The sequence below is a fragment of the Oncorhynchus kisutch genome, linkage group LG5 (genome assembly GCF_002021735.2).
Source record: "Oncorhynchus kisutch isolate 150728-3 linkage group LG5, Okis_V2, whole genome shotgun sequence".
Lineage (NCBI taxonomy): Eukaryota > Metazoa > Chordata > Actinopteri > Salmoniformes > Salmonidae > Oncorhynchus > Oncorhynchus kisutch.
In genome coordinates this window covers 63,682,735-63,698,751 of record NC_034178.2, presented here as the reverse complement: position 1 = coordinate 63,698,751, position 16,017 = coordinate 63,682,735, and the positions used below count along the sequence as shown (strand labels likewise).

Here is a 16,017-nt window from a genome sequence, read left to right as displayed (position 1 = left end):
TTCTCTCTCTTTTCTCTGTCTGTCTGTCTGTCTGTCTGTCTGTCTGTCTGTCTGTCTGTCTGTCTGTCTGTCTGTCTGTCTGTCTGTCTGTCTGTCTGTCTGTCTGTCTGTCTGTCTGTCTGTCTGTCTGTCTGTCTGTCTGTCTGTCTGTCTGTCTGTCTGTCTGTCTGTCTGTCTGTCTGTCTGTCTGTCTGTCTGTCTGTCTGTCTGTCTGTCTGTCTGTCTGTCTGTCTGTCTGTCTGTCTGTCTGTCTGTCTGTCTGTCTGTCTGTCTGTCTGTCTGTCTGTCTGTCTGTCTGTCTGTCTGTCTGTCTGTCTGTCTGTCTGTCTGTCTGTCTGTCTGTCTGTCTGTCTGTCTGTCTGTCTGTCTGTCTGTCTGTCTGTCTGTCTGTCTGTCTGTCTGTCTGTCTGTCTGTCTGTCTGTCTGTCTGTCTGTCTGTCTGTCGTCTGTCTGTCTGTCTGTCTGTCTGTCTGTCTGTCTGTCTGTCTGTCTGTCTGTCTGTCTGTCTGTCTGTCTGTCTGTCTGTCTGTCTGTCTGTCTGTCTGTCTGTCTGTCTGTCTGTCTGTCTGTCTGTCTGTCTGTCTGTCTGTCTGTCTGTCTGTCTGTCTGTCTGTCTGTCTGTCTGTCTGTCTGTCTGTCTGTCTGTCTGTCTGTCTGTCTGTCTGTCTGTCTGTCTGTCTGTCTGTCTGTCTGTCTGTCTGTCTGTCTGTCTGTCTGTCTGTCTGTCTGTCTGTCTGTCTGTCTGTCTGTCTGTCTGTCTGTCTGTCTGTCTGTCTGTCTGTCTGTCTGTCTCTCTCTCTCTGACTCTGACGCTCTCTGACTCTCTCTCTCTGTTTCTGACACTCTCTGTCTCGCTCTCTCTGTTTCTGACGCTCTCTGTCTCTATCTCTCTGTTTCTGACGCTCTCTGTCTCTCTCTCTCTGTTTCTGACGCTCTCTGTCTCTCTCTCTCTGTTTCTGACGCTCTCTGTCTCTCTCTCTGCTCTGTAGCGATGGAGGAACTGGACGGTGATGAGGTCAGAGTGTCCTCTAAGGGGCGCATTGCTGAGCGAGATATAGTCCAGTTTGTGCCGTTCCGGGACTATATTGACCGCCAGGGCAACCAGGTGCTGAGCATGGCACGGCTGGCCAAGGACGTGTTGGCAGAGATCCCCGAGCAGCTGCTGGGTTTCATGAAAACGAGAGACATCGAGCCCCAGCCTGCCCTGCCCACCTCCTCCACCACCACTACCGCCCCTCTAGGACTGAACAACCTGTGCATCTGAAAGTGGGGTTTGGGTGGGGTGGTGTCAGAGGTCGGGGGGTCTTAGGTCTAGGGCCATAGGGCCATGGTTTGGACCATTTTCAGTTGCAGCGAATACCTGAAGAGACACACTGAAGCAGTTGGTGTGCACATGAACACACACACACACACACACACACACACACACACACACACACACACACACACACACACACACACACACACACACACACACACAGGCAGTTGCTGTCCTAGTCAGAGGGGTAGACTGCAATAGCACTGAACGCTTTTTCACTACCGCTCCTTCCATGTTGAAGTCAGCTATTTTTCTGATTCTTCTTTTATCTCACTGCCGTAGCGATGTCCTGCCTGGCGGACACAGCCCCCCTGCTGTGATGTAACGACTCTACAGCTCAACGGGGGTCAAATGCAGCGTGACCTTTGGGTCGAGAACTGTTGGAACTGTTGGACAGTTGTGGTCTCAGCCTCAGCAACTGGAGTCATTGTGTTTATATATCTCATTTTTGCAAGGACTGGTTCATCTTGTCCAGGGGTTGATTGAATAGTGAATATATTGTACTATGCCAGTCCACACTAGATGTATATAGGTAGTTGAATGTTACTTCTTGAAAAAATATATTCCTGATATATTCCATGTGTTGAAATGTATATGTTAATTAGTATGGCCTATGGATGGCTATATTTCAGATCAGAAAATACATTTAGAGACAGAATGTGTAAATATTGAAATAACTTTGGTCACAAGGGCCTGCTAGCTGCCAATTGCGTACTTCTGTTCAGAGAAAAGCCTTCATCTTCAAAATGAAGGGTCGTAAATTGAAATTGGCTTGAGATGGAGCATAGCTTGAAATACTCCCACCTCCGTTTCTTTTCATCCACCATACAACTGGTCGTCTGATGTCCCTGCACAGGTTATTTCTGGCCCAAACATCGGTCTGAATATACCTGGCTGTGACCCCACTCTCCAAGGGTGTCTCAGGGGGAGTTGGGATATGCAAAAAGCACATTTCCAATTCACACATACAGGTCTAAGTCACATGTATAAAATAGGACAATAATAAGCACCCACCAAATTATTATTATTATATTAGTACAGTACCGAGTCAGCTATTTTAAAACTTGTCCTTGATTTCCTCCTTCCAAATTGAAACTTTTCCTAGCTTTTGCCCGGTGATTAAAAAATGAATCATTTATGAAGTGGTCGGTCAATGGTGGGAAAACCTGCTCCATCTTTCAAAATCTGTGGAGCATGCTCCTGTTTAGTTTCAGAAAGACTCGGCATGCGCTCGCTGAACAAAAGTGCTTAGATGTAGCAAAGAACACATCAACGCTTCATGGTCACCAAGTCCATCCATTTTTTTCTGGAAAGAGGAGAGAAAGAGAAGGGGCCTCAGCATAAGTTCTTCTCAAAAGTGTGGTCCCTCGCCACAGCCTGTTTTGAGGGAGTTGGAAATGGCTGCTTTACATAGCAAATGTATGCATGATTTCTTTCCGCCACAGCTCTGGTTTCTGAGATATGGGTCTATATTTTCATTGTTGTTTTGGCTGGGCTCATAGGCTCTACACTAGTTTGTTTACAATGCATGTAATGCATTCTTTTTTGTACTAGTCTTTTTATTATGCCTTTGTTCTTTGAGAAATGCCTGGCTAGAAGGGATCATTCAAACAAAGTTTTTATTTTGCATTCAAGCATCTATTGTGATTTGTTTGATTTCTCTCTCTCTTTTTCTTTCTCTGTTTCTCTCTCTCTTTCTCACTCTTTCTCTCTCTCTCTCTCTCTCTCTCTCTCTCTCTCATACACTGCACACACATACCTTTGTTCCCATCTCTCCATTCATTCACTCTCTCTTACATAGTGGTAGTTTACCATAACATTTTTGACCGTGCCAACAACGGACATGGCTTCTCTTGCAATTTTTTTTATTTCTCTGTTAGTAAATTACATAACAATAGTTTGTTTTCACATAGCACTTAAGGAGAGTGCTTGGACCTAACCATATATTGGAAAGATTGTGGGCCCTTAGATCCATACCCTGGGAAGAGAGAAACCACCAGGGAATCTTTTGAGACCAAACTTTAGGGAAACGATCAAGCATTTTGGGCATTGTGACAGCAAGTCAACTAGAGACAATACCAGTGCTGGACTTGGACAGCAGCTCACCGGAGCTGAGTATCGGCACGTCAAATGTTCTACTGCTAGAGCTCCTGTTACTCTTAGAAAACATTAGCTAAAAAGTATTGTGAAGCTGAGTACCGGAACCTATTTCAATCCAAGTCAAGCACTGGCTATAGAATAAGATGGACAGTAGTATGAAGAGTTGTCTTAGGACTCAGGAAGAGATATGGATATGTGGCCTTAATTATGTCATAATCCCACGTGTGTGTGTGTGTAGGGAGGATTCTATTTTTATATTATTCAATGAAGTCATAATTGCATTATTTTGCATGCTAACCTGATTAGTCGACACACTGCTGATGGTTGTGGTCGTCAAAAATAACTGTTCTTCACATTTGAAGTTGACTAAAACATTCCTATTTGGCGAGTGTTCTGTGCTTGGTTGGTTTTTGTACGAGACTGGATTGTGTATTGAATTTTGTCAATGTTCTTTGTTGTACACTGTATAGTATACAGGAACTGACAATATAATAACCCCAAAATATGATAGAACGTTTAAATAGTAGATGGATTTCTAATAGACCGTTTTTAGTGCATGTGTGTAACAGTGTTATAAAGTCAACCTCACATCACCTGCTGAACATTTTAGCATAAAGCATGACTGTCTGGCTTTGTGTTCAGTGTAGCTTTTGCTTATAAGTATAACTAATGTAAATATATCGGAGTTCCTGTACAGAATATTATGTGATCAGTCTTCCTCCGGATTTTCTTTCTTAAATGACTCTATAAATGTATATCAATGTCATGCCATGTCCATTTGTGTTGGTCAAAACCTATTTGTAAGTTTGTACATTTGTTTTATATATCTTTAGCTTAGAAATCAAATAAAGATATATTATTAAGACTCATCTCATTATAAAAGTTGGTAGATTATATTTGTTCTATGAATTAACAAAATCCTGTTTCAAGAAAAGTCAGTGACCTGGATAGTGCATCTCACTTCCCCAAAGAAATCATCATATTCATTATTATTGTGCATGATGGATGTCTGCCCTTACTGTTGTCCGTAACTATTACTTCTATGCCCAATTGGCCAACATGGTAATCTGTGAAATTTAGAGAAAGCCCTCACAGTGAATTAGTAATACAGAGACTTAAATACACCATATCTAGTTACATTAACACATTTATAGGTGTCATATATTAATGACATTACTGGTCATACATTGACCAACACTTTCAAGCATTTAAAATGTTTTTGTATATTAGTGTGCATGCTGACCATAGACTGTACAATGAGTGGACAAAACATTAGGAACACCTTAATATTGCGTTGCACCCCCTTTTGCCCTCAGAACAGCCTCAATTCGTCAGGGAATGGACTCTATAAGGTGTCAACTGTTCCACAGTGATTCTGGCCCATGTTGACTCCAATGCTTCCCACAGTTGTGTCAAGTTGGCTGGATGTCCTTTGGGTGGTGGACCATTCTTGATACACACAGGAAACGGTTGAGGGTGAAAAACTCAGCAGCGTTGTGTAATGAACACGAGGGGAGACAGAGAGCTGGTTTCAAGCGCAGTGCACAGCAGGTGTTTATTGCAGAGGACCACAGGAGGAGACAGGTAGCTGAGTCCAGGGGCAGGCAGAAGGTCATACACAGGAGGAGGCAGGTAGCTGAGTCCAGGGGCAGGCAGAAGGTCATACACAGGGGGTCCAAAAGAGCAACAGTACAGGCAGGGAAAAGGCTAGTAACGTAGTCCGGGAGATAACAGGAAATCCGATAGGCTAAAGTACATGCAGGGAATAGGCAAAATGCATTGTTAGTGAGGCAGACAAAAACTATCATACACAGGAGGAGTAAATCACAGGAAACCCAGCGTTACGAAAGACGTGTGTCACAAAACAAACAATACCTCACAGTGATGGGGTGCAAAGAACTGAACTAAATAGTGTGTGTACATGACAAACAGGTGTGTGAACAGGTGATCAGGTGATCAGAGTTCAGGTGATTTGGATCTGGAGAGTGAACTGCGTTCAGGGGATCTATGTGTTTGAGGGTGTGGACTGGAAAGTGATCTGCGTTCAGGGATATCTATGTGTTTGAGGGTGTGGGCTGGAAAGTGATCTGCGTTCAGGGTATCTATGTGTTTGAGGGTGTGGGCTGGAAAGTGATCTGCGTTCAGGGGATCTATGTGTTTGAGGGTGTGGGCTGGAAAGTGATCTGCGTTCAGGGTATCTGTGTTTGAGGGTGTGGGCTGGAAAGTGATCTGCGTTCAGGGTATCTGTATTTGAGGGTGTGGGCTGGAAAGTGATCTGCGTTCAGGGTATCTGTATTTGAGGGTGTGGGCTGGAAAGTGATCTGTGTTCAGGGTATCTGTATTTGAGGGTGTGGGCTGGAAAGTGATCTGCATTCAGGGTATCTGTATTTGAGGGTGTGGGCTGGAAAGTGATCTGCGTTCAGGGGATCTATGTCTTTGAGAGTGTGGGCTGGAAGCAGACGTTACAAGTTGCAATTCTTTCTTTCTTATTAGGGCGATGCACATGGGCTACTAATATCTTACTACACAACATAAACTTAGTATTACTTTCTTAGCTACAGTATACATATCTCCCTGGAATATTACATCATTTCTGCAGCAACGTACAATACATTTTTGGACTCACCTTTTTGTACTGTGCTCACTTGAACAGGAAGGTGGCGTGGCGATCCTTCTTGTGGGCAAATTTTGTCATCAAAGTCTGGCATTCTCTGAATTGATGGTGCTTTCAAAACAACTGGGAACTGAGAGAAAAAAACAAGGTTGAATCATGATAACGTCATTGATCTTCAGGTTGTAGCTCTAGAAAGAGGCCAGAATTACAATTACGAGTTGGATGTCCGTTCAAAATGTATTTTCCCAGTTGGAGCTAGTTTATTCCTGACTTCCCAGTTGTCTTGAACTCACTAAAGTCAAGTTTTCGCAGTTCCGAGTTAACAGTTGTTTTGAGCGCGGTTCAAATCATGCTTCATTGACAGCATGACCAATGTTGAATGTTTATAATTTTAAACTTAATCCCAGATTTGGGACCACACATCCACTCCACTGAATAGCAGGCTAGTGATTGCTTTGCAATGCTTGCAGTTAGCCACTGTCACTGATTTCTTCCAAACCACTCATTATTGAATTTGTGATTTCCAACTTGTTGTGTAATGTTTATGGCCGATGAGCACCAATATGTTTTATCTATAATTTCTCTTCATTATTTCTCTTCATATGACAAGGATTAAAAAGGATTTGCCAGTAGATTGTCGACTTGATTCATGATGATGACTGCTAGCTAAGATTTTGAAAGTATGATGTTGGCATGATCAGTCCAATCAAACCTACTGTACATATAACGTGATTTAACGTCATTTTATCTGTGGCCAATGACCTTGAGCCTTCTTGGATGGGCACTTCTAATGTAACTCTATGGCAGCACCCAAAGGCCTAGAATTTTCTAGCTCTACCCTTAGACTTGGCGGTTACTTAGTGTCCCCATGAGTGACAGAACACTGAGACAATCACAGCTCAACGCTCCGTATTTTCTGCTGGCTTGCCCCACCACCACAGAAAGCACTGAGCTAGGCTGAAACATCTACATTTTGGAGTTGGCTTACTCAAGAAAACAAAAAAGAGACCATGTTTGTATGTGGTTTTATTACCTCAAAGATATATATATTTTTTACATTGTTTGCAAACTGATATGTGACACGTATTAACTCCAAAATAACATGCAAAACAGGCAAGCCCTGTTTGACAGGTCGCCACTGCCTCCCACTCCCTATAGGCCATTACCCATGCGTAAACTGATCCTGATGCACACAATCACAAAAACAGAGTCAATTTCCTAATCCAAAAACCAATAGCCCATCACCCTGAAGAGTAATCTACGCTATCCAGTGCCTGGGCTCCATAATATACATCGGGATGACCACACACACTGAGAACACGCATCACAGAACACAAAAGCTCTATTTGATGCAAGGAGAGAACTACCCTCTAGCAGGGCACTTTATTCAGCACCAACACACCGTCAATGAACTAAAGATCTGGGCTATAGAGAAAATGCAGAGGAATGAAAGAGGGGTGATTTGGACCATTTCTTGCTACAAAAAGAGGCTAAATGGATCCATCTCCTAGACACTGTCGCCCCCCACAGATTAAACTAACAACTACAGTTGAAGTCGGAAGTTTACATACAGGACAATAATAACAGTCCTTAATAACAAACTACAGTTTTGGCAAGTTGGTTAGGACATCTACTTTGTGCATGACACAAGTAATTTTCCAACAATTGTTTACAGACTTATTATTTCACTTAAAATTCACTGTATCAAATCAAATCAAATCAAATGTATTTATATAGCCCTTCGTACATCAGCTGATATCTCAAAGTGCTGTACAGAAACCCAGCCTAAAACCCCAAACAGCAAGCAATGCAGGTGTAGAAGCACGGTGGCTAGGAAAAACTCCCTAGAAAGGCCAATACCTAGGAAGAAACCTAGAGAGGAACCAGGCTATGTGGGGTGGCCAGTCCTCTTCTGGCTGTGCCGGGTGGAGATTATAACAGAACATGGCCAAGATGTTCAAATGTTCATAAATGACCAGCATGGTCGAATAATAATAAGGCAGAACAGTTGAAACTGGAGCAGCAGCACAGTCAGGTGGAAGTTGAAACTGGAGCAGCAGCATGGCCAGGTGGACTGGGGACAGCAAGGAGTCATCATGTCAGGTAGTCCTGGGGCATGGTCCTAGGGCTCAGGTCAGTTGAAACTGGAACAGCAGCATGGCCAGGTGGACTGGGGACAGCAAGGAGTCATCATGTCAGGTAGTCCTGGGGCATGGTCCTAGGGCTCAGGTCCTCCGAGAGAGAGAAAGAAAGAGAGAAGGAGAGAATTAGAGAACGCACACTTAGATTCACACAGGACACCGAATAGGACAGGAGAAGTACTCCAGATATAACAAACTGACCCCAGCCCCCCGACACATAAACTACTGCAGCATAAATACTGGAGGCTGAGACAGGAGGGGTCAGGAGACACTGTGGCCCCATCCGAGGACACCCCCGGACAGGGCCAAACAGGAAGGATATAACCCCACCCACTTTGCCAAAGCACAGCCCCCACACCACTAGAGGGATATCTTCAACCACCAACTTACCATCCTGAGACAAGGCTGAGTATAGCCCACAAAGATCTCCGCCACGGCACAACCCAAGGGGGGGGCGCCAACCCAGACAGGATGACCACAACAGTGAATCAACCCACTCAGGTGACGCACCCCCTCCAGGGACGGCATGAGAGAGCCCCAGCAAGCCAGTGACTCAGCCCCTGTAATAGGGTTAGAGGCAGAGAATCCCAGTGGAAAGAGGGGAACCAGCCAGGCAGAGACAGCAAGGGCGGTTCGTTGCTCCAGAGCCTTTCCGTTCACCTTCCCACTCCTGGGCCAGACTACACTCAATCATATGACCCACTGAAGAGATGAGTCTTCAGTAAAGACTTAAAGGTTGAGTCCGAGTTTGCGTCTCTGACATGGGTAGGCAGACCGTTCCATAAAAATGGAGCTCTATAGGAGAAAGCCCTGCCTCCAGCTGTTTGCTTAGAAATTCTAGGGACAATTAGGAGGCCTGCGTCTTGTGACCGTAGCGTACGTGTAGGTATGTACGGCAGGACCAAATCAGAGAGATAGGTAGGAGCAAGCCCATGTAATGCTTTGTAGGTTAGCAGTAAAACCTTGAAATCAGCCCTTGCTTTGACAGGAAGCCAGTGTAGAGAGGCTAGCACTGGAGTAATATGATCAAATTTTTTGGTTCTAGTCAGGATTCTAGCAGCCGTATTTAGCACTAACTGAAGTTTATTTAGTGCTTTATCCGGGTAGCCGGAAAATAGAGCATTGCAGTAGTCTAACCTAGAAGTGACAAAAGCATGGATTAATTTTTCTGCATAATTTTTGGACAGAAAGTTTCTGATTTTTGCAATGTTACGTAGATGGAAAAAAGCTGTCCTCGAAATGGTCTTGATATGTTCTTCAAAAGAGAGATCAGGGTCCAGAGTAACGCCGAGGTCCTTCACAGTTTTATTTGAGACGACTGTACAACCATTAAGATTAATTGTCAGATTCAACAGAAGATCTCTTTGTTTCTTGGGACCTAGAACAAGCATCTCTGTTTTGTCCGAGTTTAATAGTAGAAAGTTTGCAGCCATCCACTTCCTTATGTCTGAAACACATGCTTCTAGCGAGGGCAATTTTGGGGCTTCACCATGTTTCATTGAAATGTACAGCTGTGTGTCATCCGCATAGCAGTGAAAGTTTACATTATGTTTTCGAATAACATCCCCAAGAGGTAAAATATATAGTGAAAACAATAGTGGTCCTAAAACGGAACCTTGAGGAACACCGAAATTTACAGTTGATTTGTCAGAGGACAAACCATTCACAGAGACAAACTGATATCTTTCCGACAGATAAGATCTAAACCAGGCCAGAACATGTCCGTGTAGACCAATTTGGGTTTCCAATCTCTCCAAAAGAATGTGGTGATCGATGGTATCAAAAGCAGCACTAAGGTCTAGGAGCACGAGGACAGATGCATCACAATTCCAGTGGGTCAGAAGTTTACATACACTAAGTTGACTGTGCCTTTATACAGCTTGGAAAATTCCAGAAAATTATGTCATGGCTTTAGAAGCTTCTGATAGGCTAATTGATGTCATTTGAGTCAATTGGAGGTGTACCTGTAGATTAATTTCAAGGCCTACCTTCAAACTCAGTGCCTCTTTGCTTGACATTATGGGAAAATCAAATGAAATCAGCCAAGACCTCAGAAAAACAATTGTAGACCTCCACAAGTCTGGTTCATCCTTGGGAGCAATTTCCAAACGCTTGAAGGTACCACGTTCACTGTACAAACAATAGTATGCAAGTATAAACACCATGGGACCACGCAGCCGTCATACCGCTCAGGAAGGAGATGCGTTCTGTCGCCTAGAGATGAACGTACTTAGGTGCGAAAAGTGCAAATCAATCCCAGAACAACAGCAAAGGACCTTGTGATGAAGCTGGAGGAAACGGGTACAAAAGTACCTATATCCACAGTAAAACGAGTCCTATATTAAAATAACCTGAATGGCCGCTCAACAAGGAAGAAGCCACTGCTCCAAAACCAGCATAAAAAAAGCCAGACTACGGTTTGCAACTGCACATGGGGACAAAGATCGTACTTTTTGGAGAAATGTCCTCTGGTCTGATGAAACAAAAATAGAACTGTTTGGCCATAATGTCCATCGTTATGTTTGGAGGAAAAAGGGGGAGGCTTGCAAGCCGAAGAACACCATCCCAACCATGAAGCACGGGGTGGAAGCATCATGTTGTGGGGGTGCTTTGCTGCAGGAGGGACTGGTGTACTTCACAAAATAGATGGCATCATGAGGGGGAAAATTATGTGGATATATAGAAGCAACATCTCAAGACATCAGTCAGGATGTTAAAGCTTGGACAATGACCTCAAGCATACTTCCAAAGTTGTGGCAAAATGGCTTAAGGACAACAAAATCAAGGAATTGGAGTGGCCATCACAAAGCCCTGACCTCAATCCTATAGAAAATTTGTGGGCAGAACTGAAAAGGTGTGTGCGAGCAAAGAGGCCTACAAACCTAACTCAGTTACACCAGCTCTGTCAGGAGGAATGGGCCAAAATTCACCCAACTTATTGTGGGAAGCTTGTGGAAGGCTACCCGAACTGTTTGACCCAAGTTAAACAATTTAAAGGCAATGCTACCAAATACTAATTGAGTGTATGGAAACTTCTGACCCACTGGGAATGTGATGAAATAAAAGCTGAAATGAATAATTCTCTCTACTATTATTCTGACATTTAACATTCTTAAAATAAAGTGGTGATCCTAACTGACCTAAGACAGGGAATTTTTACTAGGATTAAATGTCAGGAATTGTGTAAAACTGAGTTTAAATGTATTTGGCTAAGGTGTATGTAAACTTCCGACTTCAACTGTATAGGTAAACTGTTTTCTCTAGTATACATAGTCCTTCCTAAGTTCCTAAATACACTGAACAAAAATATAAATACAACATACAACAATTTCAAATATTTGACTGAGTTACAGTTCAAATAAGGACATCTGTCAAGTGAAATAATTGTATTAGGCCCTAATCTATGGATTTCACATGACTGGGGATACAGATATGCATCTGTTGACCAGTCAGTATCTGGTGTGACCACCATTTGCCCCACGAAGCATCGCACATGTCCTACTCATAGAGTTGATCAGGCTGTTAATTGTGGCCTGTGGAATGTTGTCCCACTCCTCAATGGCGTGTTCAAAGTTGCTGGATATTGGCTGAAACTGGATCACACTGTTGTACATCCAGAGCATCCCAAACATGCTCAATGGGTGACATGGGTGAGTATGCTGGTGAGAACTGGGACATTTTCAGCATCCAGGAATTGTGTACAGATCCTTGAGGCATTATGATGCTGAAAGATGAGGTGATAGTGGCAGATGACTTGCATGACAATCAAATTTTATCTGTCACATGCACATGGTTAGCAGATGTTATTGCGAGTGTAGCAAAATGCTTGTGTTTCTAGTTCCAACAGTGCAGTAATATCTAACAAGTAATCTAACAATTCCCCAACAACAACCTAATACACACAAATCTAAAAGTGTGAATGAGAATATGTACATGTAAGTATATGGACGAGCGGTGGCCGAGTGGCATAGGCAAGGTGCAATAGATGGTATAAAATACAGTATATACATGTGATATGAGTAATGTAAGATATGTAAACATTATTAAGGTGGCATTATTTAGAGTGGCATTGTATGAAGTGACTAGTGATCCATTTTATTAAAGTGTCCAGTGATTGGGTCTCAATGTAGGCAGCAGCCTCTCTGAGTAACTGATTGCTGTTTAGCAGTCTGATGGCCTTGAGATAGAAGCTGTTTTTCAGTCTCTCGGTCCCAGCTTTGATGCACCTGTACTGACCTCGCCTTCTGGATGACAGCGGGGTGAACAGGCAGTGGCTCGGGTGGTTGATGTCCTTGATGATCTTTTTGGCCTTCCTGTAGCATCGGGTGGTGTAGGTGTCAAGAAGGTTAGGTAGTTTGCCCCCAGTGATGCATTGTGCAGACCACAACACCCACTGGAGAGCCTTGCGGTTGAGGGTGGTGCAGTTGCCGTACCAGGCGGTGCAACAGCCTGACAGGATGCTCTTTATTGTGCACAGTAAAAGTTTGTCAGGGTTTTAGGTGACAAGCCAAATTTCTTCAGCCTCCTGAGGTTGAAGAGGCGCTGTTTGCGCCTTTTTCACCACACTGTCTGTGTGGGTGTGGACCATTTCAGTTTGTCTGTGATGTGTACGCCCAGGAATTTAAAACTTTCCACCTTCTCCACTGCTGTCCCTTTGATGTGGATAGGGGGGTGCTCCCTCTGCTGTTTCCTGAAGTCCACGATCATCTCCTTTGTTTTGTTGAAATTGAGTGAGAGGTTGTTTTCCTGACACCACACTCTGTGTGCCCTAACCTCCTCCCTGTAGGCTGTCTCGTCGTTGTTAGTAATGAAGCCCACTACTGTTGTGTCATCTGCAAACTTGAAGATTGAGTTGGAGGCGTGCATGGCCACGCAGTCGTGGGTGAACAGGGAGTACAGGAGACGGCTGAGCACGCCCTTGTGAGGACCCAGTGTTGACGGTCAGCGAAGTGGAAATGTTGTTTCCTACCTTCCCCACCTTGGAGTGGCCCGTAAGAATGTCCAGGACCCAATTGCACAGGGCAGGGTTGAGACACAGGGCCTCCAGCTTGCTGATGAGCTTGGAGGGTACTATGGTGTTTAATTCTGAGCTGTAGTCAATTAACAGAATTAACACGAAGCATCGTTACCCATCGCTCCACAAAAGCCGCGTCCCTTGCAGAGCAAGGGGAACCACTACTTCAAGGTCTCAGAGCAAGTGACGTCACCGATTGAAACGCTATTTAGCGCACACCACCTCTAACTAGCTAGCTATTTCACATCCGTTACACTTGACAGATGGCATCAAGCACTCCTCCAGCATCTTTTCATTTTTCTGCATCTCACGACCGTTCTTCTTTGTTATCCGAACACCTCTACCTTAGATTAGTCTGTCCATAACACTTTTTTCCAATCTTCCTCTGTCCAGTGTCTGTGTTCTTTTTCCCATCTTGATCTTTTATTTTTATTGGCCAGTCTGAGATATGGCTTTTTCTTTGCAACTCTGCCTAGATGGCCAGCATCCTGGAGTCGCCACATCACTGTTGACGTTGAGACTGGTGTTTTGCAGGTACTATTTAATGAAGCTGCCAGTTGAGGACTTGTGAGGAATCTGTTTCTCAAACTGACACTCTAATGTACTTGTGCTCTTGCTCAGTTGTGCACGGGGGCCTCCCACTCCTCTTTCTATTCTGGTTAGAGACAGTTTGCGCTGTTCTGTGAAGGGAGTAGTACATTGCGTTGTATGAGATCTTCAGTTTCTTGGCAATTTTTCACATGGAATAGCCTTCATTTCTCAGAACTAGAATAGACTGATGAGTTTCAGAAGAAAGTTATTTGTTTCTGGCCATTTTGAGCCTGTAATCGAACCCACAAATGCTGATGCTCCAGATACTCAACTAGTCTAAATAAGGCCAGTTTTGTTGCTTCTTTAATCAGAACAACAGTTTTCAGTTGGGCTAACATAATTGCAAAAGGGTTTTCTAATGAACAATTAGACTTTTAAAATGATAAACTTGGATTAGCTAACACAACGTGCCATTGGAACACATATATATATATATATGTATATGTTTGAATGGTAACTTCCTTCACATTCATTACTACGAGGCCAACTGTGCATGCAACTCTTGATAGTCTACCTTTCTTTACATATATATATACAGTGCCTTGCGAAAGTATTCGGCCCCCTTGAACTTTGCGACCTTTTGCCACATTTCAGGCTTCAAACATAAAGATATAAAACTGTATTTTTTTGTGAAGAATCAACAACAAGTGGGACACAATCATGAAGTGGAACGACATTTATTGGATATTTCAAACTTTTTTTGCAAATCAAAAAATGAAAATTGGGCGTGCAAAATTATTCAGCCCCTTTACTTTCAGTGCAGCAAACTCTCTCCAGAAGTTCAGTGAGGATCTCTGAATGATCCAATGTTGACCTAAATGACTAATGATGATAAATACAATCCACCTGTGTGTAATCAAGTCTCTGTATAAATGCACGTGCACTGTGATAGTCTCAGAGGTCCGTTAAAAGCGCAGAGAGCATCATGAAGAACAAGGAACACACCAGGCAGGTCCGAGATACTGTTGTGAAGAAGTTTAAAGCCGGATTTGGATCCAAAAAGATTTCCCAAGCTTTAAACATCCCAAGGAGCACTGTGCAAGCGATAATATTGAAATGGAAGGAGTATCAGACCACTGCAAATCTACCAAGACCTGGCCGTCCCTCTAAACTTTCAGCTCATACAAGGAGAAGACTGATCAGAGATGCAGCCAAGAGGCCCATGATCACTCTGGATGAACTGCAGAGATCTACAGCTGAGGTGGGAGACTCTGTCCATAGGACAACAATCAGTCGTATATTGCACAAATCTGGCCTTTATGGAAGAGTGGCAAGAAGAAAGTCATGTCTTAAAGATATCCATAAAAAGTGTCATTTAAAGTTTGCCACAAGCCACCTGGGAGACACACCAAACATGTGGAAGAAGGTGCTCTGGTCAGATGAAACCAAAATTGAACTTTTTGGCAACAATGCAAAATGCTATGTTTGGCGTAAAAGCAACACAGCTCATCACCCATCCCCACTGTCAAACATGGTGGTGGCAGCATCATGGTTTGGGCCTGCTTTTCTTCAGCAGGGACAGGGAAGATGGTTAAAATTGATGGGAAGATGGATGGAGCCAAATACAGGACCATTCTGGAAGAAAACCTGATGGAGTCTGCAAAAGACCTGAGACTGGGACGGAGATTTGTCTTCCAACAAGACAATGCTCCAAAACATAAAGCAAAATCTACAATGGAATGGTTCAAAAATAAACATATCCAGGTGTTAGAATGGCCAAGTCAAAGTCCAGACCTGAATCCAATCGAGAATCTGTGGAAAGAACTGAAAACTGCTGTTCACAAATGCTCTCCATCCAACCTCACTGAGCTCGAGCTGTTTTGCAAGGAGGAATGGGAAAAAATGTCAGTCTCTCGATGTGCAAAACTGATAGAGACATACCCCAAGCGACTTACAGCTGTAATCACAGCAAAAGGTGGCGCTACAAAGTATTAACTTAAGGGGGCTGAATAATTTTGCACGCCCAATTTTTCAAGTTTTTGATTTGTTAAAAAAGTTTGAAATATCCAATAAATGTCGTTCCACTTCATGTTTGTGTCCCACTTGTTGTTGATTCTTCACAAAAAAATACAGTTTTGTATCTTTATGTTTGAAGCCTGAAATGTGGCAAAAGGTCGCAAAGTTCAAGGGGGCCGAATACTTTCGCAAGGCACTGTATGTATATATATATATATATATATATAGTAGTAATGAATGCGAAGGGCTGAGTAATATAAGTTACCATTTAAACACAGTAGAC

General features: G+C 43.4%; 1 protein-coding gene across 2 annotated transcripts in view; it reads left to right on the top strand.

Annotated features, from left to right (window-relative positions):
- Positions 1-4,287, top strand: part of LOC109891646 (copine-9) — a 129,764-nt gene extending 125,477 nt beyond the window's left edge. For both annotated transcript variants that reach the window (XM_031825656.1, XM_031825657.1), the window contains one exon: positions 990-4,287. In XM_031825656.1, the coding sequence (XP_031681516.1) occupies positions 990-1,264 (275 nt within the window). In that variant the 3' untranslated portion in view covers positions 1,265-4,287. The remainder of the gene's footprint in view (positions 1-989) is intronic.
- The last annotated feature ends 11,730 nt before the right edge of the window (positions 4,288-16,017 follow it).